The 24,825-nt window shown below is 38.1% G+C and overlaps 1 protein-coding gene across 17 annotated transcripts in view; it reads right to left on the bottom strand.

The window, feature by feature from the left end:
* Nucleotides 1-561: 561 nt before the first annotated feature.
* Nucleotides 562-24,825, bottom strand: part of LOC107084276 (voltage-dependent P/Q-type calcium channel subunit alpha-1A-like) — a 105,141-nt gene continuing 80,877 nt past the window's right edge. For 10 of the 17 annotated variants that reach the window (XM_015374042.1, XM_015374047.1, XM_015374039.1 and 7 more), the window contains 6 exons: nt 24,509-24,644; nt 21,981-22,094; nt 16,215-16,250; nt 10,415-10,616; nt 8,841-9,097; nt 562-6,290 (listed from right to left, as the gene is read on the bottom strand). In XM_015374042.1, the coding sequence (XP_015229528.1) occupies nt 5,565-6,290; nt 8,841-9,097; nt 10,415-10,616; nt 16,215-16,250; nt 21,981-22,094; nt 24,509-24,644 (1,471 nt within the window). In that variant the 3' untranslated portion in view covers nt 562-5,564. The remainder of the gene's footprint in view (nt 6,291-8,840; nt 9,098-10,414; nt 10,617-16,214; nt 16,251-21,980; nt 22,095-24,508; nt 24,645-24,825) is intronic. The other 7 variants (XM_015374044.1, XM_015374050.1, XM_015374055.1 and 4 more) reach the window with 6 other exon arrangements.

Below are 24,825 nucleotides of genomic sequence, written 5' to 3'. Positions count from 1 at the left end.
ACTGGTGAATATGTTAACATTTGTTCCCACCATTTAACTTCATTTTTTGAAAAACAGAATCTTTGATTTAAATAAAAACCAACGCAATACAAATCTTGGTACCAGTAGGTGGGAGCAGAGTTGATATTCAATCCAAAAGCCAAATCTGTGCTAGTTAACAGATTTTGATCATTTCATACATACCTTTTTCCTCTCCAGCACTATTTGTACGCCTCATTCACCAACTCTTTGCATATGCAGCAACTTTGAACATTTAACATTTAAATAGGTATTCTTGGATCAACTGTAAATTTATTAAACCTTTCTATTCTCACTTATTAATGCCTTGAGGCTCTATTTAAAGTTTAATGGAGACAGATTAACACCAAAGAGAAAGTGTGAAAACAAATCCACCAGGTCCTCTAGATATTGTGTGCTATCTTAAATGCAGCTATAGTGGGTAAAAATTGGGTAAATGCAAATTTAACTAAAAATACATTAAAATGACAGTGGGTTTACTTTAATCCCAGTTTTCCAGCCATGACTAATTTTGTTTGCATTTAAGCTGGAACCTGTTTTTTCCTAATATTTGCATTAGTGTGAAGCTGGCCTGTAAGGTATACTTGACTAAACAGCTTCAGCCTCTTAAAATGTAAACAGTATTTCATCTGCATGGGAACAAAAATGACCAAATGATAATAATACAACATATATACATAGATTCAGAGAGTTAAATGTCTCCTTGTCACAGCAGTAGCCCTGCTCCTCTCAAAGCAGGAGTAGATGAGGGTCAGTTGAAGATGGCGCTCGAGTGTGAGCTTGAAAAAATGGTCCAGTGCCATTGTGAAATTGTGTATCAGCAGCAAATAACCTTATGCTGCCATGCCCACCTGAGGCCCCCGCCCTCCACCCACAACAGAACCCCGACATCAGCTACTCTTTTCTTTTGCCCCCCCCAAAAAGTACCGCCTCCTCACACACTCACACTCATGCACACATATAGTGCTGTACAAAGGGGAGACCACAGCGTGGCTTTAGCTACATACTGTAAGCACAACTTTTGGCAGCACTACTGTACATTAATCCCCACTGTGTGGTTTGTTTTTTTAAAGAGCCCTTTTTGTGTATTTGTCAACACGTTACCTTACGACTAACCCAATGACACAATTTCACAGCTGACTGAGAAGATTGGTGTTGCGTTTGTTAGTTTTTTCTAAATCCCATGGGCGAAAAAGAAACAAAAATACTCAGATATTAACACCACAAGGGGGGGAAAAAAAGCCATGGGTTAGACAGAAAACAGATATAAAGTTAGATGATGAAATAGTTGCATCCCCCTTAAAGAGAGTTCAATAAAATGATTATATTATACAGAAAAACATAACCAAACATTAGATGTTTGCTTTTGTTTCCCAAACAGGACAAGGTTTAGGAAAATACTCATACACACAACATGCTTCCACACAAGGGCAATGTTGTGTGTCGGCCTTTTGGAATTCGCTGTTACAATTCAGGACGAGCGAGTGGAGCCGAAATGAAAGTTGTGTCATTTTGGTGGATTCTGCAGACTTTTAATGGGATTGATAAAGAATGAGGTGTGTAACGTACATGTGGTGAAAGGACAGGGGTGAGAATGATAAGATACCATGCCAAGTAAAACCATACGATAACTTAATCTGAGAGCTGCCTGTTCTGTAGCGGTTTCTCCCCTATGTAATCTAACTAGCTACCTAGCTCTAGAGGGACCTGAGAAGTAAGCAAGAAGCTTTGCACCTCTGAAAACCTCTAACTACATCATCTGAAACTGTACAAAGGATAACTGTAGGATGGGCATAAATTGGTGCCATGCCTAAGCCAAAGGGGCTAGCCAGCTAGTAAGATCTGGAAGCATTGGCCGCTGAGTCTTAAAAAGTCAAATCCACCAAGGCTAAGATTGAAACTATGAAGGTCTCTTATGGTTTTTCTTTGTAGCTGTTAGAAAACAGAGTGCCTGAATGGGAGGTTAAAATAGTTCTGCCCATTCTGAATGTGCATCAAGCTTTGCCCCTGCACCTTGTCCTGACCGTGGCCCAGTTTCAAAATCATCACTCTCCCTGTTTCAAATGCTAGCGTGGGAGCCGGTGAGATTTGATTTTAAGGCGTAGTGTGTTTGACACATCTACTACACAAGGGGGAGGGGACCGACGAGAGCAACTGTGTGGGGGGAGTCGGGGTGATGAATATGATTGAGATACAGAAGGCACTGTGGCTCTGTAGGGGGCTGTGGAAAACCATCCTCACCTGCTGTAACTTCTTGTAAGGTGAGGCCAAAAGGTTCTACAATAAGCACCCCTTTCCTTCCACTGAACTGACAAAAAATAAATAAAAAACCACAATCCAATTTACCCTACAATGCTTAAAATAATAGCCTGGAGGGCATCAGATCATATGAAAGCAGAAATTTGAACTGGGAGAAGGGATCCGCCACGGAAGGGCTAAATAAAAAGAAAAAAGGCAGCAACAACTGTAAATAAAAAGGAAAATTCACTGTGGGTGTGATGACAAGGTGAAAAAGGGGTATCAGTGTTAACATTAACTCCTACATGCAGATTCCTGTTCCATTATGCAGCACTTATGGCCGCCGGTCACCCCTGTAGATGATGCACATGAGGTCTGCATAGAGTCAAAATGTGTGTTTTGTGGTTTGTCTTGGATTTCTGCAATTGCATGAAAAACAAAAGTAGCATTAGTATGCAAAATAAATCAATATCTGAATCTCTATGTTTTATATTTCATTTATAACTACATCTACAATATTTCTATGTTAATCTTTAAGTAATAAACTATCTTTTAATCTATGCTCTATTCTATTATTCTAGAATTCTTGATCATTCAGTAACTGTCGATCCTCGTAGCAGTAAGGGATGAAATATATTTTTCGAAGGTGTTTTTATTCCATGGTCTAGAGTCGATCTTTAAAAAGCTAAATGCCCAGATGTTAAAGCAAACTAACTGACGTCAAGCTAAGATAAACTAAAGCTAAATTGGTGGTTTCTTAAGCATTTTATGGGCAGATTATGTAGATTTGCTACAAACTCACTTCACTGGGCAGGGGTGTCTTCCCAGAAAAGGTTGGGGGGCGGGGGATGGCGTGACAAATGGAAAAATACGATACGGCAGCTCTCAGGGCACATCAGTGTTTTCCTGACAAAGGATCTGATTTCTATTCATTGCGACTTTATAGTTACTTGAAAGTTGATTGCAAGATTAGAAGAGATTAGAATGTGGCCAAAAGAAAACACTGTCCAGTACAGGGCGAAGGCAGGGTAAAAATTGGGTGCTGATAACTGCACTGTGGTGGCAAAAACACCATCTCACTGACACCAACCTTGGACTATCAATACTACTCAGTGCTGGCAACTAATCCTAAACTATAAAGCCAAAAAAACGGCTTTATTAATGGGGCAATAGGTCGGAGGTCAACCCTACAGGGAGAACCATGTAAAATTAGCTCACACATTCTCAATGAGTTGTACTCCTCCACTCTAAACACCAGTTACTGATCTTTGGGTTGGCTTGAGGAGATCCTGTGGGTGACTGCAAGACAGGATACTGAGATTCCCCTGACTTCTGCCCTCACTGTTCCGGAGAGAGAATGCATCTTCACTTAGCGGTGCGTTACAACACGCAACACTGCTAAGTGAGTGTTTGTAAAACCATTGTTGCCCAAAAAATATTGCACAAAGGCATCAGGAACCCGGTAAACATCACTGAGCACGGGATATTAACATAAGGAATGTGAAAGCTAAATGGACATAGCTCGTCTGAGCTCCATTAAACATGACAGAAAGTCTACAGCAACAGTTCTAACACTCAATAGTCAATCGTTACCGGTATCATCATTGTCACTCATTTGCATTGAAATAAAAAATAATAATCATCATTAATTTCTGATATCATCAATAAGAGCAACTTAAGTGTGGTAGAAGTTCCCTTCTATCCTTCCTCTCTCTCCCCCTTCGATTACTTAAAACACAGGACACTAGTGGGACCCTGTAAAGTAGTTTTTTTTTGTCTCTTGACACGTTGCAGAAACTGAGCTTTCAACAGAAAACAGAGACAGATAAAATACTTTTAAATCTGTTAAAGTCTGTATCAGGTAAAAAAAACAAAAAAAATAAGTATATATAAAAATGACTTTTGACAGGTTTCAGAGAGACACACAGAAAGAGAGAGAGTCTGATAGAAGTTAACTTCTTTTTCAAACCTAAATGTTAAGTTTCGTATAAAGCCCCCCAGGTCCCACTCCCACCACACCACTTAGATTTCCACTCTACTATGGATTATATCAATCATGCAGGTTTCCATCCAATTTTTGGACTTTGAAAAAGATCAAAGGAGGCTGAGCGAATGCAACAGAAGAACCAAGCTCCAAATGTCCGAAGAAGAACAAGGAGAAGTAATTGATAGAAGAAATACTGAAGAAATTGGTCTGTTCCCCCCCCTCTCATCCCTCGTTTCTTATCCTCCGCCATGTTCAACTGCATGATGTCATTTCCTGTCCGGTCTTCGTTCTCCAATGCTGGGTCGATCAATAGAGCAGGGAAAGAATGCCAATGTGACCAGATCCCTTCTCTAGTAACCTGGGCCCATCCCTCCGGTGCTCTTTGACAGAAATCTAGCCCACCTTGGGCCTTACCACTTTCCGTCCACTGCCATCTGGACAGGAAGTGATGTCACAACATTTCCATCCCCATTAGGCAAGTCCATAACAGTAAACAGAGATGATAAAACTCATCAATATCAGCCTGCCGTGTGATTGGCTGGGTTTTGCAGTATAGGCGGAGCTTCATAAGTTCTGTCCCCTTGGACACAGAGAGATAATTAAAGACAAAGTAAAAGTACTCCCTTTTTGAAGTTTTCACTGTCATGTGAAGTGTAACTGTCTTCTTCATTGTTCAAGTTTCATTTTCTGGAGGCATAGCTTGGCATGTAAGGGTTAGTGGGGGAATCCTGGCTTTTTACTACCTTATCGTTCTTTTTTTTAAACGTTTTGTTTTAGAGCAGAGTCTAAGCGTTGTACTCATCATTCAAGCTTATTTCTGAAGTAGTCTGGGTAGTCTGAGAGGTTGAACACATCTGTTAGATCTAATGCCGGTCCGAGCAAAGTGCTGTAAGGCCTGGAAACGATCACATCACACTGTTTTAGAACCTCAAGCTCCTCCTTGGATCTCTGTTCCCTCAACTCTCTTTTCCCTTTGAACTGTACCGTAGGGTTAGTTATGGGAAGAACAGTTCTGAGACTGAGGGAGCCAGAGGTAAACTGTGCCCTGGCCATGCCTATGTTATCAGGACTTCCATGGTATTAGGATAACCATGTGCTGCTCTGTCAAAGATTTGATCTTTTGGAAGAAAGAAATGTGTAAAAGGCTCCTAGCAGCACCATTGCCCTTCTACCTCCACCCCTGCATCTTTTTAGAGTCTAAAGGTGGAAGGTAGGGGGTCTCAAAACTTTTGCCATCACATTTTAAAAAGTTTACATATATACCAGAGCACCGGAGGTTGTGGTTCTTATTCTCCTCTGCTGTCTGTGTCTAATGCTTTTGCTAGCACCAGTCATCCTCATCAGTCTCACTGTAAGGTTCGTGGAGACCCTTGCGGGGCCCTCTGGGATGAGGTGGTCGGTGGTGGGGTGGAGCTGCCCCAGGTGGTCCCCTCCTTTGTGGGGAAGGCGAGGATGAGCGGTAGCCATTAGGAACCCTACGCGGATGTGGGTGAGGGGGTGGAGGGGGCCCATGACGAGCAGTCCTTGGTGAGCGCGGATGTGGGTGTGGATTTCCTCCATGTGAATGAGGGTTGCCATGAGAGAGGCTTTGCTCATAGGCCGGAGGCTCATGGTGCCGCTCGTACTCATAATCTCTCTCATAGAAGGGTCCGTCGCCCTCTAGGCTGTCCCCTGGAGGAGGACCGCTCCAGCGGTTTCGGTGTGGAGACCGAGGTGACCCGTGGAGTGGCGAGTGCGGTGACTGATGTCGAGGTGAGCGTGGTGAACCGTGCCTGGACGAGGATCCGCCATGGTGCGGAGAGGCGTGACGTGACGGGGGTCGTTGGTGGTAGCCTCTGTCATGATCTGGTGGGGAGAAGTGTCGAGGGGAGGGTGAGCGCAGTCGGCCTGGGCCTGGGGGGCCGTATAGAGGCTTTCGGACAGCGGGGGAGTAGGTGACATGTGGACGTGGGACAGCAGGAGTCTGTGGTAGCTGGCGGCGGCCTCTCCTTGGAGTGCTGGTCCCCGAGGTGGATGGGACCGGGCTGCCGCTTACCGAGCTACTGCCCTACAGCAAAATGTAAACAAGGAAAATCAAAACACACCACAACAAGAAGGCAAAAATAGAAGGCAGCAAAGAAAACAGAAAGAGACAGACAGACAGGAAGACAGACAGACAGACAGACAGACAGACAGACAGACAGACAGACAGACAGACAGACAGGCAGACAGACAGACAGACAGACAGACAGACAGGCAGGCAGGCAGACAGGCAGGCAGACAGACAGACAGACAGACAGACAGACAGACAGACAGACAGACAGACAGACAGACAGACAGACAGATACCATTGCAAATGTATTGAAGCATATGAATAAAGCCACAAATTAAGTTGAAAGTTACAACAAAAAAAAATAACACATTGCATTGCGGAAATGAAGAAAAAGTCGACAAAGCAAGAAAAAGACAAAGCAAGAAAAAAAAAAAGAAACAAGAACAGATAGATTGATTTCCATAAGTACAGTAATAGGAAGAACTGTGAACATTTTTCATCGTAAACCGGAGCTCCAGCCATGGATCTCAGGTTTTCAAAACATCACAATCTTCAAAAATCAACTCTGTACCATAAAAAAACTACCAAGTTTGACTCAGGCTATAATTACAGCCAATGAAAAATGGTTAGACCACCACTGTTTATGTAATTTGATGTTTTAATTTGTATTACATCAAGAATACAGCGAATTAGGATATTCTGGCCAAAGTTAAACTGGAGTTAATACTTGGTGGTGTAAAATGTATAGAATAGATATCTTTCATTGTAAGAGCCACAATTACCTACAGCAATTAATCAGCCAATAGCAATTCACTTGTCATCAAGTGCCTATTTTGTACATTACACATACTTTCTGTTTTGATTTTTTTTACCCATTTGATATTTATGCATTCCTAGTTGGCATCTTTTCTCCACAGCCATGTTTTCCCTCCTTCTTTCTTAAGATTATATTTGTTGTACATATGCACAACAACCAAAAGGGCAGTATTCTTTGTATTCTTTGCTGTGTTTGACCCTGGTGGCACCGGCAGGTAGTTCTAATAGCTAATAGACTGGTCAGACAGACTGACTTCCACAGGGCACAAGACAGTCTGATAAGGCTCAAGACTCTGGTCTAAAATGGACCAGACCAATCCCTGTACAGGAGGCGGGCCAACAATGCAACAGCGATTTTCTGTTAAGATTGCAGCTGCAGTGGATCCATGATTTAATGATTCGTTTATTGGGTCCATAAAGAGCTGTTTACATCTTTAGGATTTCACCAACTAGCTGCTGTAATTTTTTTGCTGCATTTTTTTTTTAAAGACATTTTTGCATCACATCCGTAGTTACCCGATTGGCTCTACACTGTTTCTGTTGCCTCTGCCTCACCTAAAAAAATTTTCTCTACCAGCTCATTTCCTGACTGGTAGGCCATATTTATGGCAAAAGTCAGTCCGGCTAACCAGGCTAGAAGGCTTATATGCTGATAAAGTGACTGCTATGTAATGTCACCATTGTAGCAGTATATTGGATCTTAGGATATGTATAAGATCCACCCTGTTCTGGGTAAATAGCTATATAAGGCTGCTAAAATTATGTCGTTAAGAGGATACAAAAGGAAAAATGTGATCATATTTTGAAGAAGTGTAACCAATAAAATAAAAAGCACACTAAAAAACGTTGCAATAACAATCCCCTTTGGATGAAACATGGGAAACTTTAGTGGTGAGAATTGATTTCTCCTCATCTACCAAAACCGCCTCTATGTTGCAGAATATTTTGAACCAGGTCTGCATTCTTTGATTTAGGGGTAAGATCATGCCGAAGCTGAGAAGAGCATACGTCTGCAGGTAGAAAATATAACTCGAGCAGAGTTGACTCGACCAAAGAGATGATAGCAGCTGTTGCTTTTGAACTGTTCTCCCTGCTGCCCACTGGGAAGACGCTTCTCAGCATCCACTGCAGGGCCATCAGGTCCTGCAACAGCTTTTTCACCGCTACCATCAGACTGTTGAACTGTTGGGTTCTAAACTGGATTCTGCATTACACTCGCAGCATTATTTTGCACAACCAACATGGCTGAAACTTTTATAATCCTTTTAAATAAGACGCAACTCAATATTCTACTGCATTTTGCACCATATTTATTTTGCATTGCACTGAACCTTTCCATTTTAATGCCCTTTTGCACCATTATTTTTTAAACTGGTTTTCCTTTTCTCCTATACTGCTTACATGATGCACTTTAAATGGTAATGTTTAATTCCCTGTTCACTGATGGAAGTTGTAAGCGATGTAATTTCCTTTTGTATACAGTTGGTGTATATAAAATTACGACAAAGTTTGCCTAAGTCTAAGTTTTGAACATAATGTTTTTTAGTCAAGCTTTATCAATCAGGACTTTTTACTTTATAACGTGTCTACTGTACCATCAATAAAGAAATAGCTGCTGATGTATGATAAATGCTGCAGTTAGAAGGAACGATGAGAACTTCTCATAAGTTATGCACTTGAGCAGACAATAACACATATCTACATGATATTGTTTTGCTTTCATTAAACCTTGCTGTCTTTAAAGCTCACCTGTCTGTGACCTCTTCCGTCAGGCCCCTCACTAGGAGACCGGGACCAGTGGCGGTCATGGGGGTGCCTATGTTGGTATTCATGGCGGTCATAGCGCTCCTTGTCCATTGAGCTGTGATGACGGTGATGGTGGTGGTGATGACGCCGGTCCTTGGTGCGTCCACGGTCTCTCTCCCGCTCTTTGGGAGGCAGATCACCTGACTGTGTAGTGGTGCTGAGGTCTGTGCCCAGACCTAGACATGAAATAGATATCATACCTGTCAAAGTTAGACATGCAGGTTACGAAAACGTATAGTCTAGGTGCTTTCCATATAAGAAAGACTCTTCTAATCTAATAACACATGGCTTTTATCTTTAACATAAAACAGCTTTAGAAAAGAAAACAATACATCTATTCATCAAACAAGAATGAAAAATAATATATAGATAATTTCAAAGAGACAAAAAAAAAGGATTTTTGATCAGACAGTTGAACAATTTTCAGTCTTTAAATTGACTTTGCAGGATAACTCACATGATTACAATTATATTCCTTTTATGCACTTCTTTTGGCTTAAATTTACCTTAAAAAAATCTTAAAGCTCTTTGCACATTTAAAATGTTGTTACACTACAACCACAGATTTCCATACATCCTTTTCAAAAGTTGTACAAAAATTCTGAAGTGTGCCTTAAGTTTCTCTTTAGGCCACATAGTTAATACTTTAATTACAACCTTTTTCTGCAACAAATATTTAGTGAGTTTTTTTTTTTTTACCAGCTTTGCACATCTAGATGCTTTCAGACTGGACAGAGTCATTTTAAAGTCTTGATATAGGACTTAGTTTGACTTAACCATCCTACTACAGTATTCACTTGGAGAATACACTGTGTTCAGTATTTGCCCTGCTAGAAGGAAATCTGTAACCATTTTTGTTCCAGATTGCTCTGCACTTTCATTCTGTCCAACCTTTATGTGATTCTGACCATCTTTCCGGTCTCTTAAAGGAAAAGTATTAACATAGCATGATGCCGTTACCCCAAAATTCCACTATGTGACCAGTGTTCAGGGCTGATTTCTATATTTTAGATTCAAGAACACGCTGCAAATTTTGACCAAATGTTACGTTTTGTCTTAAATAACCATGGCACCTGCTGTATCCCCTACAGAACCCATATCAAACTAAAAATGGGAGTTCTTGCAGATTTTTTTTTTAACAATGACTTTGTTCTTGCCACTCTTCCCATAAAAGGGACATTTGTGGAGTAGATAACTCATCTGCATGCATGTGCATCCTTGTATTCACAACCACTAACATCGTCTAACAAACCTCTGAGTTCTTCAAAGTGCAGCCTATGTTTTTCTAACGGAAAAAAGTATACTTTTTAATCATTAGGCAACTTTCAGGGGATATCTGAGAAAACTAACCTGAATATAAATGCACACCACAAATATTTTCATTACAAAAAAAACAGAACAAAATCTCTGTATACATTTATTTACTGTTCACAATCTACAATAGATTCAATAGCTAAAAAATATTTGCATAATTAGTTCAATGTTGTCTAAACCCTAAAATAAAAAAACCCGGTCACCTGTGTCAGCGTCTGTATATCTGGTTAGTGATCGCTGTGAAGTGCGATGACTTCTGTCCCTGTGCCTGCGCCCACCGCCGTGTCTCGCCTCCTCAGACACCACCCTCTCCAAAGAGTAGTCATCCAGCCTCACTCCACGACCTGAACGCCCGTGGACCAGACTGGAGGTAGAGCGACGCATTGGACTGTTGTCAGTAATGGTCTTTAAGGACAAAAGAATGGGATAAAAGACATAAAGAAAAGGGAGGAAGGATAAGAGGATAGGGGGAAAAGAAATAAACAACAGGGGTAAAAGAGAGACAAGGGGGGAAATAAGTTAGATTTATTGCTTGCTAAATGTTTATTCTCAGTTGCAAAAGTAAAGTAAACGTCTTTATTCAACTTTCTACTTTTCACCTGTCAGAGGTCTATTATCATTCTTGGTTGAGCAGCAGTAAATTAAAGGTAAGCTGTGGTGTGCATGTGAGATCTTTCTTAATTCATTTCTAGAGCACTTGAACAGTACACATTCCTCTGATCCCTACTAGGTAAGAATTTTAGAATCATAAAAAAAAAAAATCTCACATCTTTACAAACAAAGAAATGAAACAAACAGTGATATCAACTGACAGGCAAGAAAGACAGATGCAGTGAACGAGCAAGTGGACTATAAAAACCATGCCTCACATGCACAATGCAGGAGGATTTTATACTTCTATTCACAGCAGACATATTTCACACTTGAGAAGCAAAACATAAAAAATCTTTAATTTATTTATCTAATGCAATCGAAACAAAGTCTCAAGAATAAACAAACAAAATAAAAACCAATAGCAAACACCCAGTTCCTCTTTATGGCAGTTTTTCTTTTAACCTTAAAATCGTTAGTTGCTATGAAACCACATGTCTAGGTGTAAGAAATTGGATGGTAGAGGAAAGTGAAAAAGTTTAGTGTTGTGTTTTACGTTCTGCATTGTATCCATTGTATCCTTGTGAACTAAACAGATATGAAATCGGTTTAGTGTCAAGAGTTGATTCCAACTCCTGAGGGAGGGAGGTTTAAAACAGAATAGATCACATGTATTGCTCTAGTTTTTGATGTAAACTTTAAAGTATTATGACAATAAAGTTTGTCTAAGTCTTGTTATAAGTATTTACACTTCAGCCTTCACATGGCATCCCATTCTTCATCCATCCATTTTATCAAGTCGTTGGTACATCCTTTTCAATGAGAAGAAATCCGTGAATTTCTTTTCACAAGGTTTATGAGTGTGTTTACTGGTCGGACAAGTGGATCCTTGTCTTTATGGACCTTGCTTTGTGCACTCATGCACGTTTAAGAAGAAAATCTTCTGACAAAGTTGGGACCTTGACAGTGCCCAAAATATGTGTCTCTTCACTAGAAATCAAAACGGTTGAGCCTAAACTCTTCAGAAAGCAGGCCTATATCATGATACCCACTCCACTAAGCTTTACACTGTGAGGTCAGAAAAGTGCTTTTCTGCCTGGAGATGCCAAATCCAGGATTGTCCATTAGCCTGACGCCTGTCATTCCAGAGAGAATATCTGTATTGTTGCAGAGCGTGGTTAAAGCAGTTTACGCTTAAGTTCATAATTTAGCGCTCCTCGTTGGAAATCTTCGACGATCTGGGCCCATATCCACAAAGATTATCAGATCCCTCTCAGGGAGCTCCCGTTGAGGCCTAAACATTCCTGCCAAGAGGTTTTAGGTTACAAGTGATTTAGATTGATGCTTATAGAAAAAACTAGACAGAAATTCCTTTCCTATCTTAGTCAGGAGGAGTGTCTGACCCTCTTGTTAGGTCTGATGCTTCCTTGTAAGAGCTGTGGCTGGTTTAAACAAGAAACACAGAGCCACACTGAGTGTTGAACTACCTTTTAACTCAATGGTCCAGGGATCTCTATCGGAAGGAAAAGATTTTAAAGTTTTTTCTCTCTTTTTATCAGTGTATTTATATTTTCTCTGCTTTATACAAATAACAGAGAAAAGATTGCAAATCACAAGCAAATATCCAGATGACCATTAAGACACTGGATACTTCGTCTGTAGAGTACAAGACTGACTCCCTTTCACATTTATTTCAACCTTTCTTTCTACTGCAGAGAATGAATATAATAATAATAATAATAATTGATCTTTATTGATCTCACATTGGTGAAATTTACCTCCGCCTTTAACCCATCTCCTTGGGGAGCAGTGGGCTACCATCGTTGGGCGCCCAGGGAGCAGGGTGAGGGTGGCAGTCTGTGGGAGGGGGGCTCGAACTCAGAACCTCAGGATTCTAAGCTCTATGCCCTAAACCCTAGGTTGCCACTCTCCCAAGAGAGGCAAACTTTTGGAGAATGTTTTTTTTCCTTCAGTAAATACAAGATTATTGTTTGGTTAAACAATAATGTTTGAGTGTTTAAAAATCGTATTAGAACATAAAATACACAACTATTCAAATGTAATATAAAACCACTCAGTATCAAAAGTATGTGATTTATAGTCTAGGGTAAAATTATAGCTTTGTATTATAGTACTAAATGCTAAATCCATGTTTACTTCATTGTATTCCTACCTTACAGACTGTAAACATGTTCTTTGCATGAAGAAGAACATTGCTGCTGAGTCTGTAATATTATTGTTTTCAAGAAAAAAAAAGTAGAATGTTTCTATGAAGGATATGCTAAATCCTGGGCTAACCTCTCCAGTGTTTATAAAACCATGCTCCCCCTGCTGGGTGTAAATAAGAACTGTCCATTTGAACATGCCAAATTATTAGGTATGATGAGACTAGAATTGCAACAGTTAAAAAAAAGATAAGGTGAAATTACCTGCACCGCTTTCAGATATTGTGAGCCAGTGTGTATATTTGTCAAACAAAAACTCAAACCAAATCTCTAAAACTTCTGTTTTATCTATAATACGTAACTTGTAATGTATTCTATTATAAAATGAAAGGATACTTCATGTAAGGCAACATGTAAGACTGGAGGTTTGGTTTAAAGATTACAAAATTGTACTCACTGAGACACTGAAGAAAATACATAATACCAAAGGATTTAATTCTCTTTATATAAGATAAAAGGATCCAAAATAAACAAAAAATTACCTTTAATTTAAAAGGTAATTGTGATGTTTCATGTATCTCTATTTTTACTCCAAAATCACCACTATTAGAAGAACGCGATTCTTACATGTGTTTCCAAAATCATTTCTAGATCTTCCCTTTGAATTGCGTGAAGTTAAAAGTAAAATTCTGCAGAAAAGCAGTTGTGTTTGTCCACTTTCGTCAGAGGGCTTTATCATGATCCTACAGTCTTGGCTGATATTTAAGTTCGCCTCATTCTCCTACGACGCCCTCTTACATCTGCTGTGAAACGGTCAAATCATGCATGACCAACGACATGCCGGCACACTGCCAACTCCTTAGAATATTGGGGCAGTCCATGCTTTTGTGAAACCAATCAGTAGAGATACAACACATTTAAAACACAGCATGGTAATGCATCAAACACCTCCCTCCCACTTACACACACTCACACACACATTGGGAGGGCAAACATTCATTGGACACTTAGCAAACAATTGTTAGCAGTGTAACCTTAACAGAAGCAAATAGGAAAGAGAGAAAAGAATGGGAACAAAAAGAGAATTAGGAAGAGAGGGTAAAATAAAAACGGGAAATCAAATTAGATCTGAACTATGAAAAAAGTCCCAGTGGATGAAAGAGATGGAGTCCCAGGTGGGTTTGCTTCATTTCACTGATATAATTAAAAGCCATCTTTTAAAAGGATACAAAAAGCAAGCTAATCAATTTTCATTCATTATCACATGAAATGAAAAACAAAATGTCTCAGATTTATAATTATGTATAAGCACATGTTTATTGATAACTATAATGATTTATAAGGTCTGTTTATTGATTGATTTCTAAAAAAAAAAAAAAAAAAAAAAAAAACTTGGAACAGTAAATATTCTTCTTAACAGAAGTGATAAAGACTCCTGGGACAGGTGTGGAAAGGTCTTTAAAATAACTGAGCGAATTTCTGGTTGCCTTCAAGTTTAAGAGAGTCATAAAACGAAAGAAATTTAGGCCCCGTCCACACGAAGACGAACCCTGGCCTAAACGCACAAATTTTTCACCAAACCAGCCTCTCATCCACACGAAGCCGGCGTTTCGGGGGTCTGTAAACGATCTTTTTTTTATTCAGCCTTCAGAGTGGGAAGATTTCGAAACGCTGTTTTCGCGTTTCCATCTTTACGCTCTAACCGCATATTTTTTTTTACACGCATGCGTCATAGCGTCGCCTCTAAACACGCATGCGCGACCAGTATCACAACAACAATGGCGCCGTTGCTGCTAATGCTACTCACCCTGCTGTCGGGCTTACAACAGAATCTTCTTCTTCTGGAATATCTCCAGGAAGAACAGAGCAATATCAACGACATAGTTCAGCACCTGAATTTGACTTAACCACGAAAATGGACCCGCAGGGCAACCATGTATAAATATTAGTGCGCATGCCCAACATTTCGTCGCTTATTTTTGCTTTGGCACCACAGCGCCACTTACAGGCCTGGCATACATTTTGCAGCGTTTTCATGCATTCGTGTGGACGCTCACATTTATTTTACGTCTCCGTCTTTACGGCAAACGTTTTGGAAAATATCAGCGTTTCGTGTTCGTTTTGACTTCGTGTGGACGGGGCCTTAATGAGGTTTAAAAAATGGGTCTGAAGATTCTCCATCATCCAGGTCATGGTAAAGTTTGAAAAGTTCTGTTTAGGCAACTGGATGCAAAATTTTTTAGGAGACATTTCATCTCCCATCCAAGAGGCTTCCTCCGTTCTAACACTGAGATTAATATACTTTAGGTTGAACAAAAGAATTAGGGGGAACAAATGGTGGCTCTGATCCCTCCTACTGGATTGGCCATAGAGGGACACCAGGGGGATGTTAATGGTCATTAGGGGGTTCTGATGGGTCGTTAACCCCTTCGTCAGAGTGGTTTGGGTCATACGATTCTTGACGTATAAGTCAGGTGAGGGCAGGTTCCTTCTCTAGGCATTGTTGCTCATTGTTTATTGTATTGTTCCTGAAAAATGTGTTTGGAGTTTAAAATGCAGGTGGTGGTAATGAAATCCTGAGGCCTGAATACTGACGGGATTTATTTCTGAGAGATGACAACTTTTTTCGTAAAACCGGAGACCAGAGTATGTCCTAAAATGTGCACTACACAAATACTCCAACAAAGATTTCTAGGTATTCAGGAAAGGTAAGAGAACCTCAGCATCACACCTCCTCCTGTTTCAGTCCAGTTTAGTTTAACCTTTTAGAACATTGTGGAAGACTCTGAATATGAGCAGGTGCAGGAGCTATATTCTTGTTGTCACTTTCTAACTGTCACTAAGTTATGAAAAATATTAAACCTACTAGAAAAAATTATGTTCGCTCATCTTACCAATTCGTGTGGAAATTACACTGACAATAGAGATAGGTATAATTGTTTAGCCAGTGTACAAAAATGAAATCTTACATTTCCTAAGCAATCATTCTGTCTGTTATACAGTATCACTGTATCCATCTAATGCAAAATCTAAAAAGACAAGTAAAGTAAAAAACAAAAAGGGACTTAAAGGAAAATTCATTTAGCGAGTGAAAACTTAATTGACGCCAAGTGAACTCTGGTTAAAGCAACCCATATGGCACTCAATGAGGGGAAAGAAATCAACTTGCAAACTACAAATTCAACATTAACCAATGGAGAGAAACGGAGGAATGGAGGTAGACAGAGACGGAGAGAGAGGTACATACACTGAGGTTATTTCCGCGGGGTCTGTGTCTCCTCCGCTGCAGAGCAGGCAAACACAGATGATACGTAGAGCGGAGCAGTGTAGCACACACACACACACACACACACACACACACACACACACACACACACACACACACACACCAAAACACATACACACAAAGCGTTGGTCCGATGTGGCACAGTCACCAGGACCAAAAGAGAAGAGAAAAAGACATAATGAAGGAGGTTAGAAGGTAAGACAGAAGAGAGGAAGAACAATGGGAGAGATGGGAGGGAAATAATAGATTTGATCATGTGAAATAAATGTAATACCAATCAGGTTTGGGGAATATAAAGATTAAGAGACAGGAAAAAGAGAAAGAGAACCAAGTTAGTACAAAGAGGCTGGTGTGGAGGCTTTGGACAGAGGAGAATGCTCCTTTCAACAGGAGTGGGCAGCTCACAGTTTACGATGCATGTGCATCTATATGTGCACTCTTAAACACACTTACCAAAAACAGTTTGAGCTCTCTGTAAGGCAGGGTACTGTTAGAGGACAGGGGGTCACAGGTTTTAGACACACATCTACTGTCTAACTCTCATAATGCACACAAACACACACATACAAAGCTCGTAAAGTATATCCAAAGGAGGTATAAATCTCCCAATCTGAATATAAAGGTTGCAATAATTATATCCCTCGAATTAAATATATGAGGAAGATGATATATGAGGAAGATGATATTAACTACATTTTTATATTAACTTTGTGTATCAGTTGTATAGTTGCAGATGTTTCTATTCTATAATAAATGTATGATTTAACATTGCCTCTTATGTTCACATATAAAGTTTTAAACACCCAAAATTTTAATGGTTGTTTCCTTAAGATAAACATGAGATGTTCTGTTCGAGTTTAAACGGTCTGCCTATTTATCTTCACAATAAAACAAAAACAATTCAGATAGTAATCATCATGCCAGAGGAAGGGGCAATATGACTTTTAATGTTGATGATTGTTGGAATATGGCCGTATTTGTTTTTCATGATGTATATGTGCATGGATGCACCTACAGCCCCACAACCAAGAGTCAACAGAGGACTAATGAAAATATGTTAAGGTGCAACGTTCTGCTAAAAATATAAAACATATTAGTGTATCTAAAATTCCTAAAAGAACTGGTTTAAAAACAAGAATTTAAAATATCTCAGGTTATGTTTGATGATAAAATTAGTTTTATAACTGAAACATTTAGATTTGGAGATTAAACAGAACACGAAATATATTTTCACTGCATTGTGAATATTTAAATTAATCAAAATTAATAAATTATAATTAACTTAAAAGATTCATTATGTCATTGTAATAATACAATTTTTTGGGACAAAATTCCATTATGTTCCATAATGAAAGTAAACCAATATTGATATTACCATCGGTTAACATCTAATTACTAAAACTTAGCAAAACAGCTGTCCATTTCAGATTAAGAGTCAACTTTATTGGAATCAAAGTACTAGTTGTCATCTAAAGGCTCTGGATGAATTCAATAAAAATTTCATAGTTAAAAAAATGTTTTAAACTTTGTAATACTTCAGGTCCTGGTCTTCAAAACACTTGTTTGCATAAAAAAGTTTGCAAACTTAACAGGATGTGCAAACACTGACCAGGTGCATATGTAACAGAGAAAAAATAGCAGCATAGTCCAATTAGAGTGTTTGCCTTGGATATGTAGAACAGATGATCAGAATAACCCACAAAGGGTTCAAACCTGAAACTGATTACGGGTATAGTTCTTTTCTTCTTTAACATTATAGTTCTTTTCTTCTTTAACATTTAACACATGATTTAACACATCAGGTGCAAAAGTACACACGTAAACACAAAAAAATCTGCAAGTACTATGGCCACAAAGGTCGTAGTACTTGCAGACAATGAAGAGATATCTGGTGACCATATAAACTTACTTACTTTGGACTGCCAGAAAAAACAAAAGTAGAATATTATTAGAGGGAAAAAAAGATATCTGTGAGAGACAGATGAATTCTTTGCAGACCACTTGAAACCCATCCACTAATTGCCTAGTGTAATGTTTGTATTTTTTATTTTTTGGACAAGCAATTCAGTGCTCCTTATTTGAAATCTTTGAAGAACAGGCACTTACTCACCTTTGTAGTGATCAGTAAATTTCATCAAACATTATGATAATACAGAATGTTAGTATTGTCCACCCCTAGACTTGGGGTAGTAAAAATATGCTTATAATATAAACAGACCAAAGTAGAAAGATACGTTAGGAGAAAACATACTCTCCAACAGGAATGAAGTAGTTAACAATAGCTGCTCTGTTACCATATAGGTAATGTGAAACCTTTTTTTGAGTTAAAAACCCATAATGTCGACCAAATCGTTAATGTTGTCAGGATTATTATTAATAATGCGTGAGCGATTACAATTTATGTCCAAAATCTGTTGTCACGTCTCATGCTTATTTAATACATATAAGTTATAAAGTGTTATTTAAAGAGTTGGTCTCAAGTGATCTCTTCACAGTAAAAGAACACGAGAGATAAAGCTTCAAGGTGTAAATACAGAGCTTTCATTAACAATGTTGAACACACACAGTAGCTTCTTTGCAGAAGCAGCTTATTTTGCTATGCCATTTGCAGTACCTTCAGACCATGCTCAGGATTCATTGAAGACCCTCACGCATACATAAGGGTGCAGTTAGTTGATTTTTGCTCAGTATTTCACCTCATCAGTCAACACCAACTCATCATTATACTGGAAAACCCAAACTTTGAAACTCCATCTATTTGTGTAGAGAAGACATTTTGACCAACAGATCCAACCATGCTTTGAAAGACATCTCTACATCATGCACCAATGTCCTTAATACCGGTGTTCCACAAGGCTTTGTTCTTAGCCCACTATTGCACATTCTGCACACACAGCTGAGTAACCACCTATGGCTCAAACATCCTCACTAAATGTGGAAATGAAACAACGTTGTGCGGCTGACCAACAATAATGATGGAGGACTACAAAACAAGAAGTTTCAAGCACTGGAAGCCTGGTGCAGTGACAATTACCTAATGCTTGATACCAAAATGATAAAATAAATAATCATTGATTTCAGAACTTGACACACACACATATATACATATATATATAAATATATATATATATATATATACTGTATATCGCACTTAGGCCTGAGCATCAACAGAGAAGAAGTGTAGTGAGTCACTACAACGGGCCTAAGTTTGATTAAGATCAAAAAGGCCAAGTTAAGTATTTTCTTTGTGAGAACCCTGAGGAGGATTAAACTATCTCCATCTATGCAGTAAAGCTTCGACCACTGCACAATAGAGTTTCCTAACCTATAGATGTGCAGCATGGTATGAAAACTGTACTGCATCAAAAAAGAAACAGTAACAGCAGGTCATAAAGACTGCTTAGTCTATTATTGTCTCCCCACTTCTATGCCTAAGAACAATATCTTCGTCTAAATAATAGACTATTGCACAATTTTTTGCACTAATGGTATTAAAGACTATTTATGTTACAACATATCTTTGGTATTTCAAACCAACACTGACATTGTTAAAAAGCAATGTTGCCAAACATTATTTTGTTATAACCTGTGCATTGGCATTAAATCTAGTACTTTATCAATTTTTTTAAGATTATTTTTTAAGCACTAGTGGGCTTTATTTTTCTAATTCACTGTTTGATTTTTCTTTGTTCATTTGCATCAGATTTTTATGTATTACTACTTTTGTCAGAGTCAAGTTATTTCTGTGACAACTGTGTGGTTTTCTTTCATTAAACAAGGGTTGGCAATAATTTTATCTATGTGTGTATACATTTCATCTATGTACTGGACTGATACACTGGGGCATTTTGCGCCATTTACTTTTTAAAAATTCTTTTAAAGATTTGCCAATCAAAAACCTTTAATACAAATTGTAAATATCCATATGCTGGCTTTTTGCTCTAAGTAAAAAGTTATTGGTCTCTTATTATTGGCACGTTTCAAAGAGTTGCGCAGCGACCCTACTCTACTCTCCTAAAATTACACAATTATAGCATCATTCACATATGGGTATCTCATAAATGTAAATCTAACAGGTTCTTCTGAAGTTGTCTTCTTGTTATTTGTCATAAAATGATAAAGAAACACTAAACAATGCTAAAAGTCCAGTGGATTTAGTGTAATATTTAGTGTTTTTTGGAAAAAAAAACACTAAATATTGATAAATATGGATATGGAAACCTTTTCCTTTCAGTTTACACAAGACAGACAAACCAAGGATTTAATGGAAATGAACTCATAAATGGAGCAAGCAGGGACCTTAAGATTTTACACGTGCTATAAAATTAATGTTAGTAGAAACTTAGTGACTTTAAATAAAAAGCCATTTAATACTTGACTGAAACTTTAGATTTTCTTTAGTTTTATACTTATCAAGGCTTTAGTTTTATCTTGCACGCTGTTGTAATCCTACCTAGCAAGTCCCTCACATATTCATACATGATCTGAGCAACAGTTGGACAGCCAATGGACGAGGCGATTTTAAATGTACATAAATTAGGGAGGATTAAAGTGATGATGAAAGGGGGAGAGGGGTGCATAAAGTTTGACAAGTCAGTTAGAAGGAAATGCAAAGGTCTTTCTCTAAGTGTTGCATCCAACAAACAAAAAATAATGTAACATAAAATATGCACTTCAAAATCTATCTTATGCAAATGTATATTAGGTATTGCTACACAAAATTGAAGGCAAAACATCTAAGTGAAAATGCTATAAAAATGTACCCAAAAGTTATTATTATAAATATAATTAAAACACCTTTATTATATTTAAACAGAACATTAAAAAATTACCCAATAATCCCTACTTAAAGCGACACTGTATAACTTAACCACTAGAGGTCCTAGACCTGTAATTTTGGAGTTTAGTACCACTGAAGGCGCAATTAAAAAGTCTCAGTGTTTTGCAACTTGAAAGCAGACCAGTTTGGACCAGCAGACTGAGAAGTCATAAAGTTACTGGTAAAGACTATGCCACATTTACTCCTCTCCAATGTGAGAATGAAATGAGAACCGGACACATGTTTGATCAGGTGCATGTCTCATCTGTTATGCTGCCTAACAACTTTTACTGTATTTAACTCTCATGTTTCTGGGAGCTCAGACTGCACTAAACTGCAAAAAATATAAATCTAAGTAAGTAAATTTTTCTTAAGTGCATTTTTTCTTGAATTGAGTAGTAGAGTAGAGTATTAGACACGTTGCCAATGGAACAAGACAATTTACATTTAAAATAAGAAATAACTGCAGTCACTTATTTCAAGTGCATACTATCTGATTATCTAATTTTAAGTCTAAACATGCTCATTCCAGTGGCAGATTCGTATTTACCCACTCAAATTAAGGGTAAATACACTTTTTTAAACTTTATTTTTACTCATTTTAATATATTTTTTGCAGGGTAAAACAGCGCTCAAGGTCACATGACAGAACCTATCAAATTACATGAGCAATTGAGAAGGGGACCCTGCACGGAGCCCTGTTACAGCCAAGTAGAGTATATCAACCTGAACAATGCTTTTATACTTCTAAACTCTAAGATCATGTTTTTCAAAAGCTATTATTAGGATGCAAAGAAAGCATTTGCTGATTCACTTCAACCGTTTGCCATAGCTTACATTAGTAACGACATAAAATAAGGATGGTTTAGGTGTTATAATGATGATGGAGGTGGGATGATCGTGCTCACTTGGTTGTCTGCCGAGAGGCGGGGCATGGAAAGGGTCCGCCCATGCCCATCCATTGGGTGATAGGGCTCAGTGTCGGAGTACCCGTCCCGCCCCATCTCCCTCATCTCTACAGTCTGCAAAACACAATGAGAGGGTGGGGGGCGTGACCACTGTCTGCTGGGGGAGTGGACACTGAGATGGAGCTTGATTATTGATCAACCAAGGGGGGGTGGGGGTGGNGTGGGGGAATTAGGTGTGTGGAATGAAATAAAACTCGAAGGTATCTCTTTTTCCAAAAGATTTTATGCAAATTTAATAAATTTGTCTGCATTTATGCAACATATAGTTACATAAATTAGCTGTTGCAACGTTTGCAGAGTAAAAAATAAGGCTAAAGCATTAAGCTCTGTAATAGATAATAAACAGTGCCTTACGGAAGATATGATTTCCCTTAAACTTTTCTACATTTATGACATCACAAACACAAACTTTAATATATTTTTATGAGAATTATATATGATAAACATTCAATTGGACATAATAAAAGTGGAAGGAGAAAAACAACAGTATCAGTTTTTCTTTTTTTCTTTTTAGAAATAAAACTCTAATAAATGTGATGTGCATCAAAAAGTAAATATTGGAGAGATGACAGACCTGGTGCAGCTGGAGATGTCCAATAAAGGTGTTTATTAAAATTTGATTTTGCAGAATGTTGTGTTGGTTTTTGACACCATTTTCAGATCAAAACATTTTTCTTTTTACATTTGTAACAGTGCAGTCAACAGGCACTGATTGGTTTTTACTGGTCCTTTAATTCTGCTGCTCAGCTATCAGTCAGCACAACCTTTATCTCCAAACTGGTAAAGTATTCTCATCTTCAATGCCATTTTTGTGAATGAACACCGTCTGACAAGCGCTGGAGGTCGTAGCCTTACATGGCATTATCAGGGCAGCAATTATGCAGATTGGCAATTATCATGAACATGCGCTTACTTATGCACAGGTAGACTACATTACATTTATGAGGATCATTTACACTATTATCTGAAGTTAAGAATGTTTATTGAATCTATTATGGCCCCCTTCTAGGAGCCCACTGTAGGAGAATAAGTAAGAAAAATGTATGACAAGAATAAGAAAATGTTGTTGCATGAGGCCCAATGTTTTGCTGAGAAGTAAACATCGAACGTCTACAGCCTTCAATGGAAATATTTTTAAACCAAGATTGCTATGTAATAATCTGAGGTATAATCTGGCTAAAGAACCTTCTTCCAAATGGATGCCACATCCACCACATTTCTTGTAGCAAACATTTGAAATGTCTGATAGTTTTGACTGAAAAATTCAACAATCTCACTACTTTTGCAAAGACACCATATATGTGGACAACACAATGAAGAAATTTCCTAAACTGCTTTGGAAATAGCAGGTTTGGAAATATAATATGTATATAATGGTTTTGGATGATTAACTAAAAATATTTCATCATATTTTTGAAGTTTGGCATTCTTCTTTAATCATATAACTCTATTATATTGCCTTTTAGCCGTTATGATTCTATGTATTGATGTTATTTATGTTTTTCTCCTTTATCAAACAAATGTTATTCTGAGTTTACTACTACTTTGCCAATAAAATACATTTCATTTTTTTGTAATATCATTGTATGTAGAAAAGTTCAAGGGGTATAAATACTTTTACAACATATGTTCAGTACAAAAACTTATAAAATGAAGCAGGTGATGCAGGTTCATGTAAACAATATTAACCATGAAAAAGATGTAATATATTATTTGTAGAAGCGGAAACATTCATATGGAAAAGCTGCTGCCCAAATATTTTAATAGCAGAGAAAATTATAAAATATTTACCTTAAACAACAAAAAAAAAATCTATCTTCACTTGTAGTTCAGATATTTCATATTCGACATAAATGTTTTGGGAGGGAGAGCATAAGCAGAAAAGTAATAGCGGGGCAAACTTGAAGGTGCAAATTATGAAATAAATAGCAGTAAATATTTATTAGCAATAAATAGCATAAGGATAGCAGAGGTGTGTGAGGAGGCAAGATTAGGAATGAGGAGCAGGAGGACAATGAAATAAAAAAAAAAAGCTGAAAAAACTGAAACAGACTATGATTGAGAATCTACTGATGATTGGCTTATGGAGAGGCATGTTTGCTAAGAACCTATTGATAGAAATGATAAAATATAAAACTTTACAGCTTTAACAAAGCAATGGCACTGAGTAGAAATATTATGCGTATGGAACTTTTTTACAAAAAACTGAATGGGAAAGGGGAGAAAAACGACATATCTTAACTTCTTTTAAAGTTATGAAAAAATTGGCCATTTCTGTAAAGCTTGCCGTTTGTTTTGCAACAGCAAGAGTCCTCAGCAGGATTTCCATGGTCACATGTTAAATTATGTCATTAACCAAGTAACTGGTTAAGGTGTCTAATGTGTAATTGGAGAAGAGTGTCTCCTCAGCTTTAATGTAGCATCCTACTGGGTGCTTCTATGGATTACAATGTTTTGAGCCTTCATACCTGGGGATTATGGCGGTTTTCGTGGACGTCATCAGGATAGGGGCGGTCAGGGCTCCAGTTACCAGTCTTTTGGAACATTTCCTGTGCTTTAGCCGTCATCCATGATTGGCTTTCACTCAAACCACCTTCGGGAGGTCTGATATTTAGAAACACATACAAGGAGAGATTCAACTACAAATTCAGGTTCAGTTTAGCTCCACCTCACAGTCAATTCAATTCAGTTTACTTATATAGTGCCAAATTCACAACACATGTCATCTCAAGGCACTTTACAGTTCAACCAGATCATACAGTCAAATTGATACAAAGTTTTCTAA

Source organism: Cyprinodon variegatus, unplaced genomic scaffold (genome assembly GCF_000732505.1).
Source record: "Cyprinodon variegatus isolate N-32 unplaced genomic scaffold, C_variegatus-1.0 Scaffold96, whole genome shotgun sequence".
Taxonomy (NCBI): domain Eukaryota; kingdom Metazoa; phylum Chordata; class Actinopteri; order Cyprinodontiformes; family Cyprinodontidae; genus Cyprinodon; species Cyprinodon variegatus.
The sequence above is the reverse complement of the archived record's forward strand: the minus strand, read 5'-3'. Positions and strand labels throughout refer to the sequence as shown.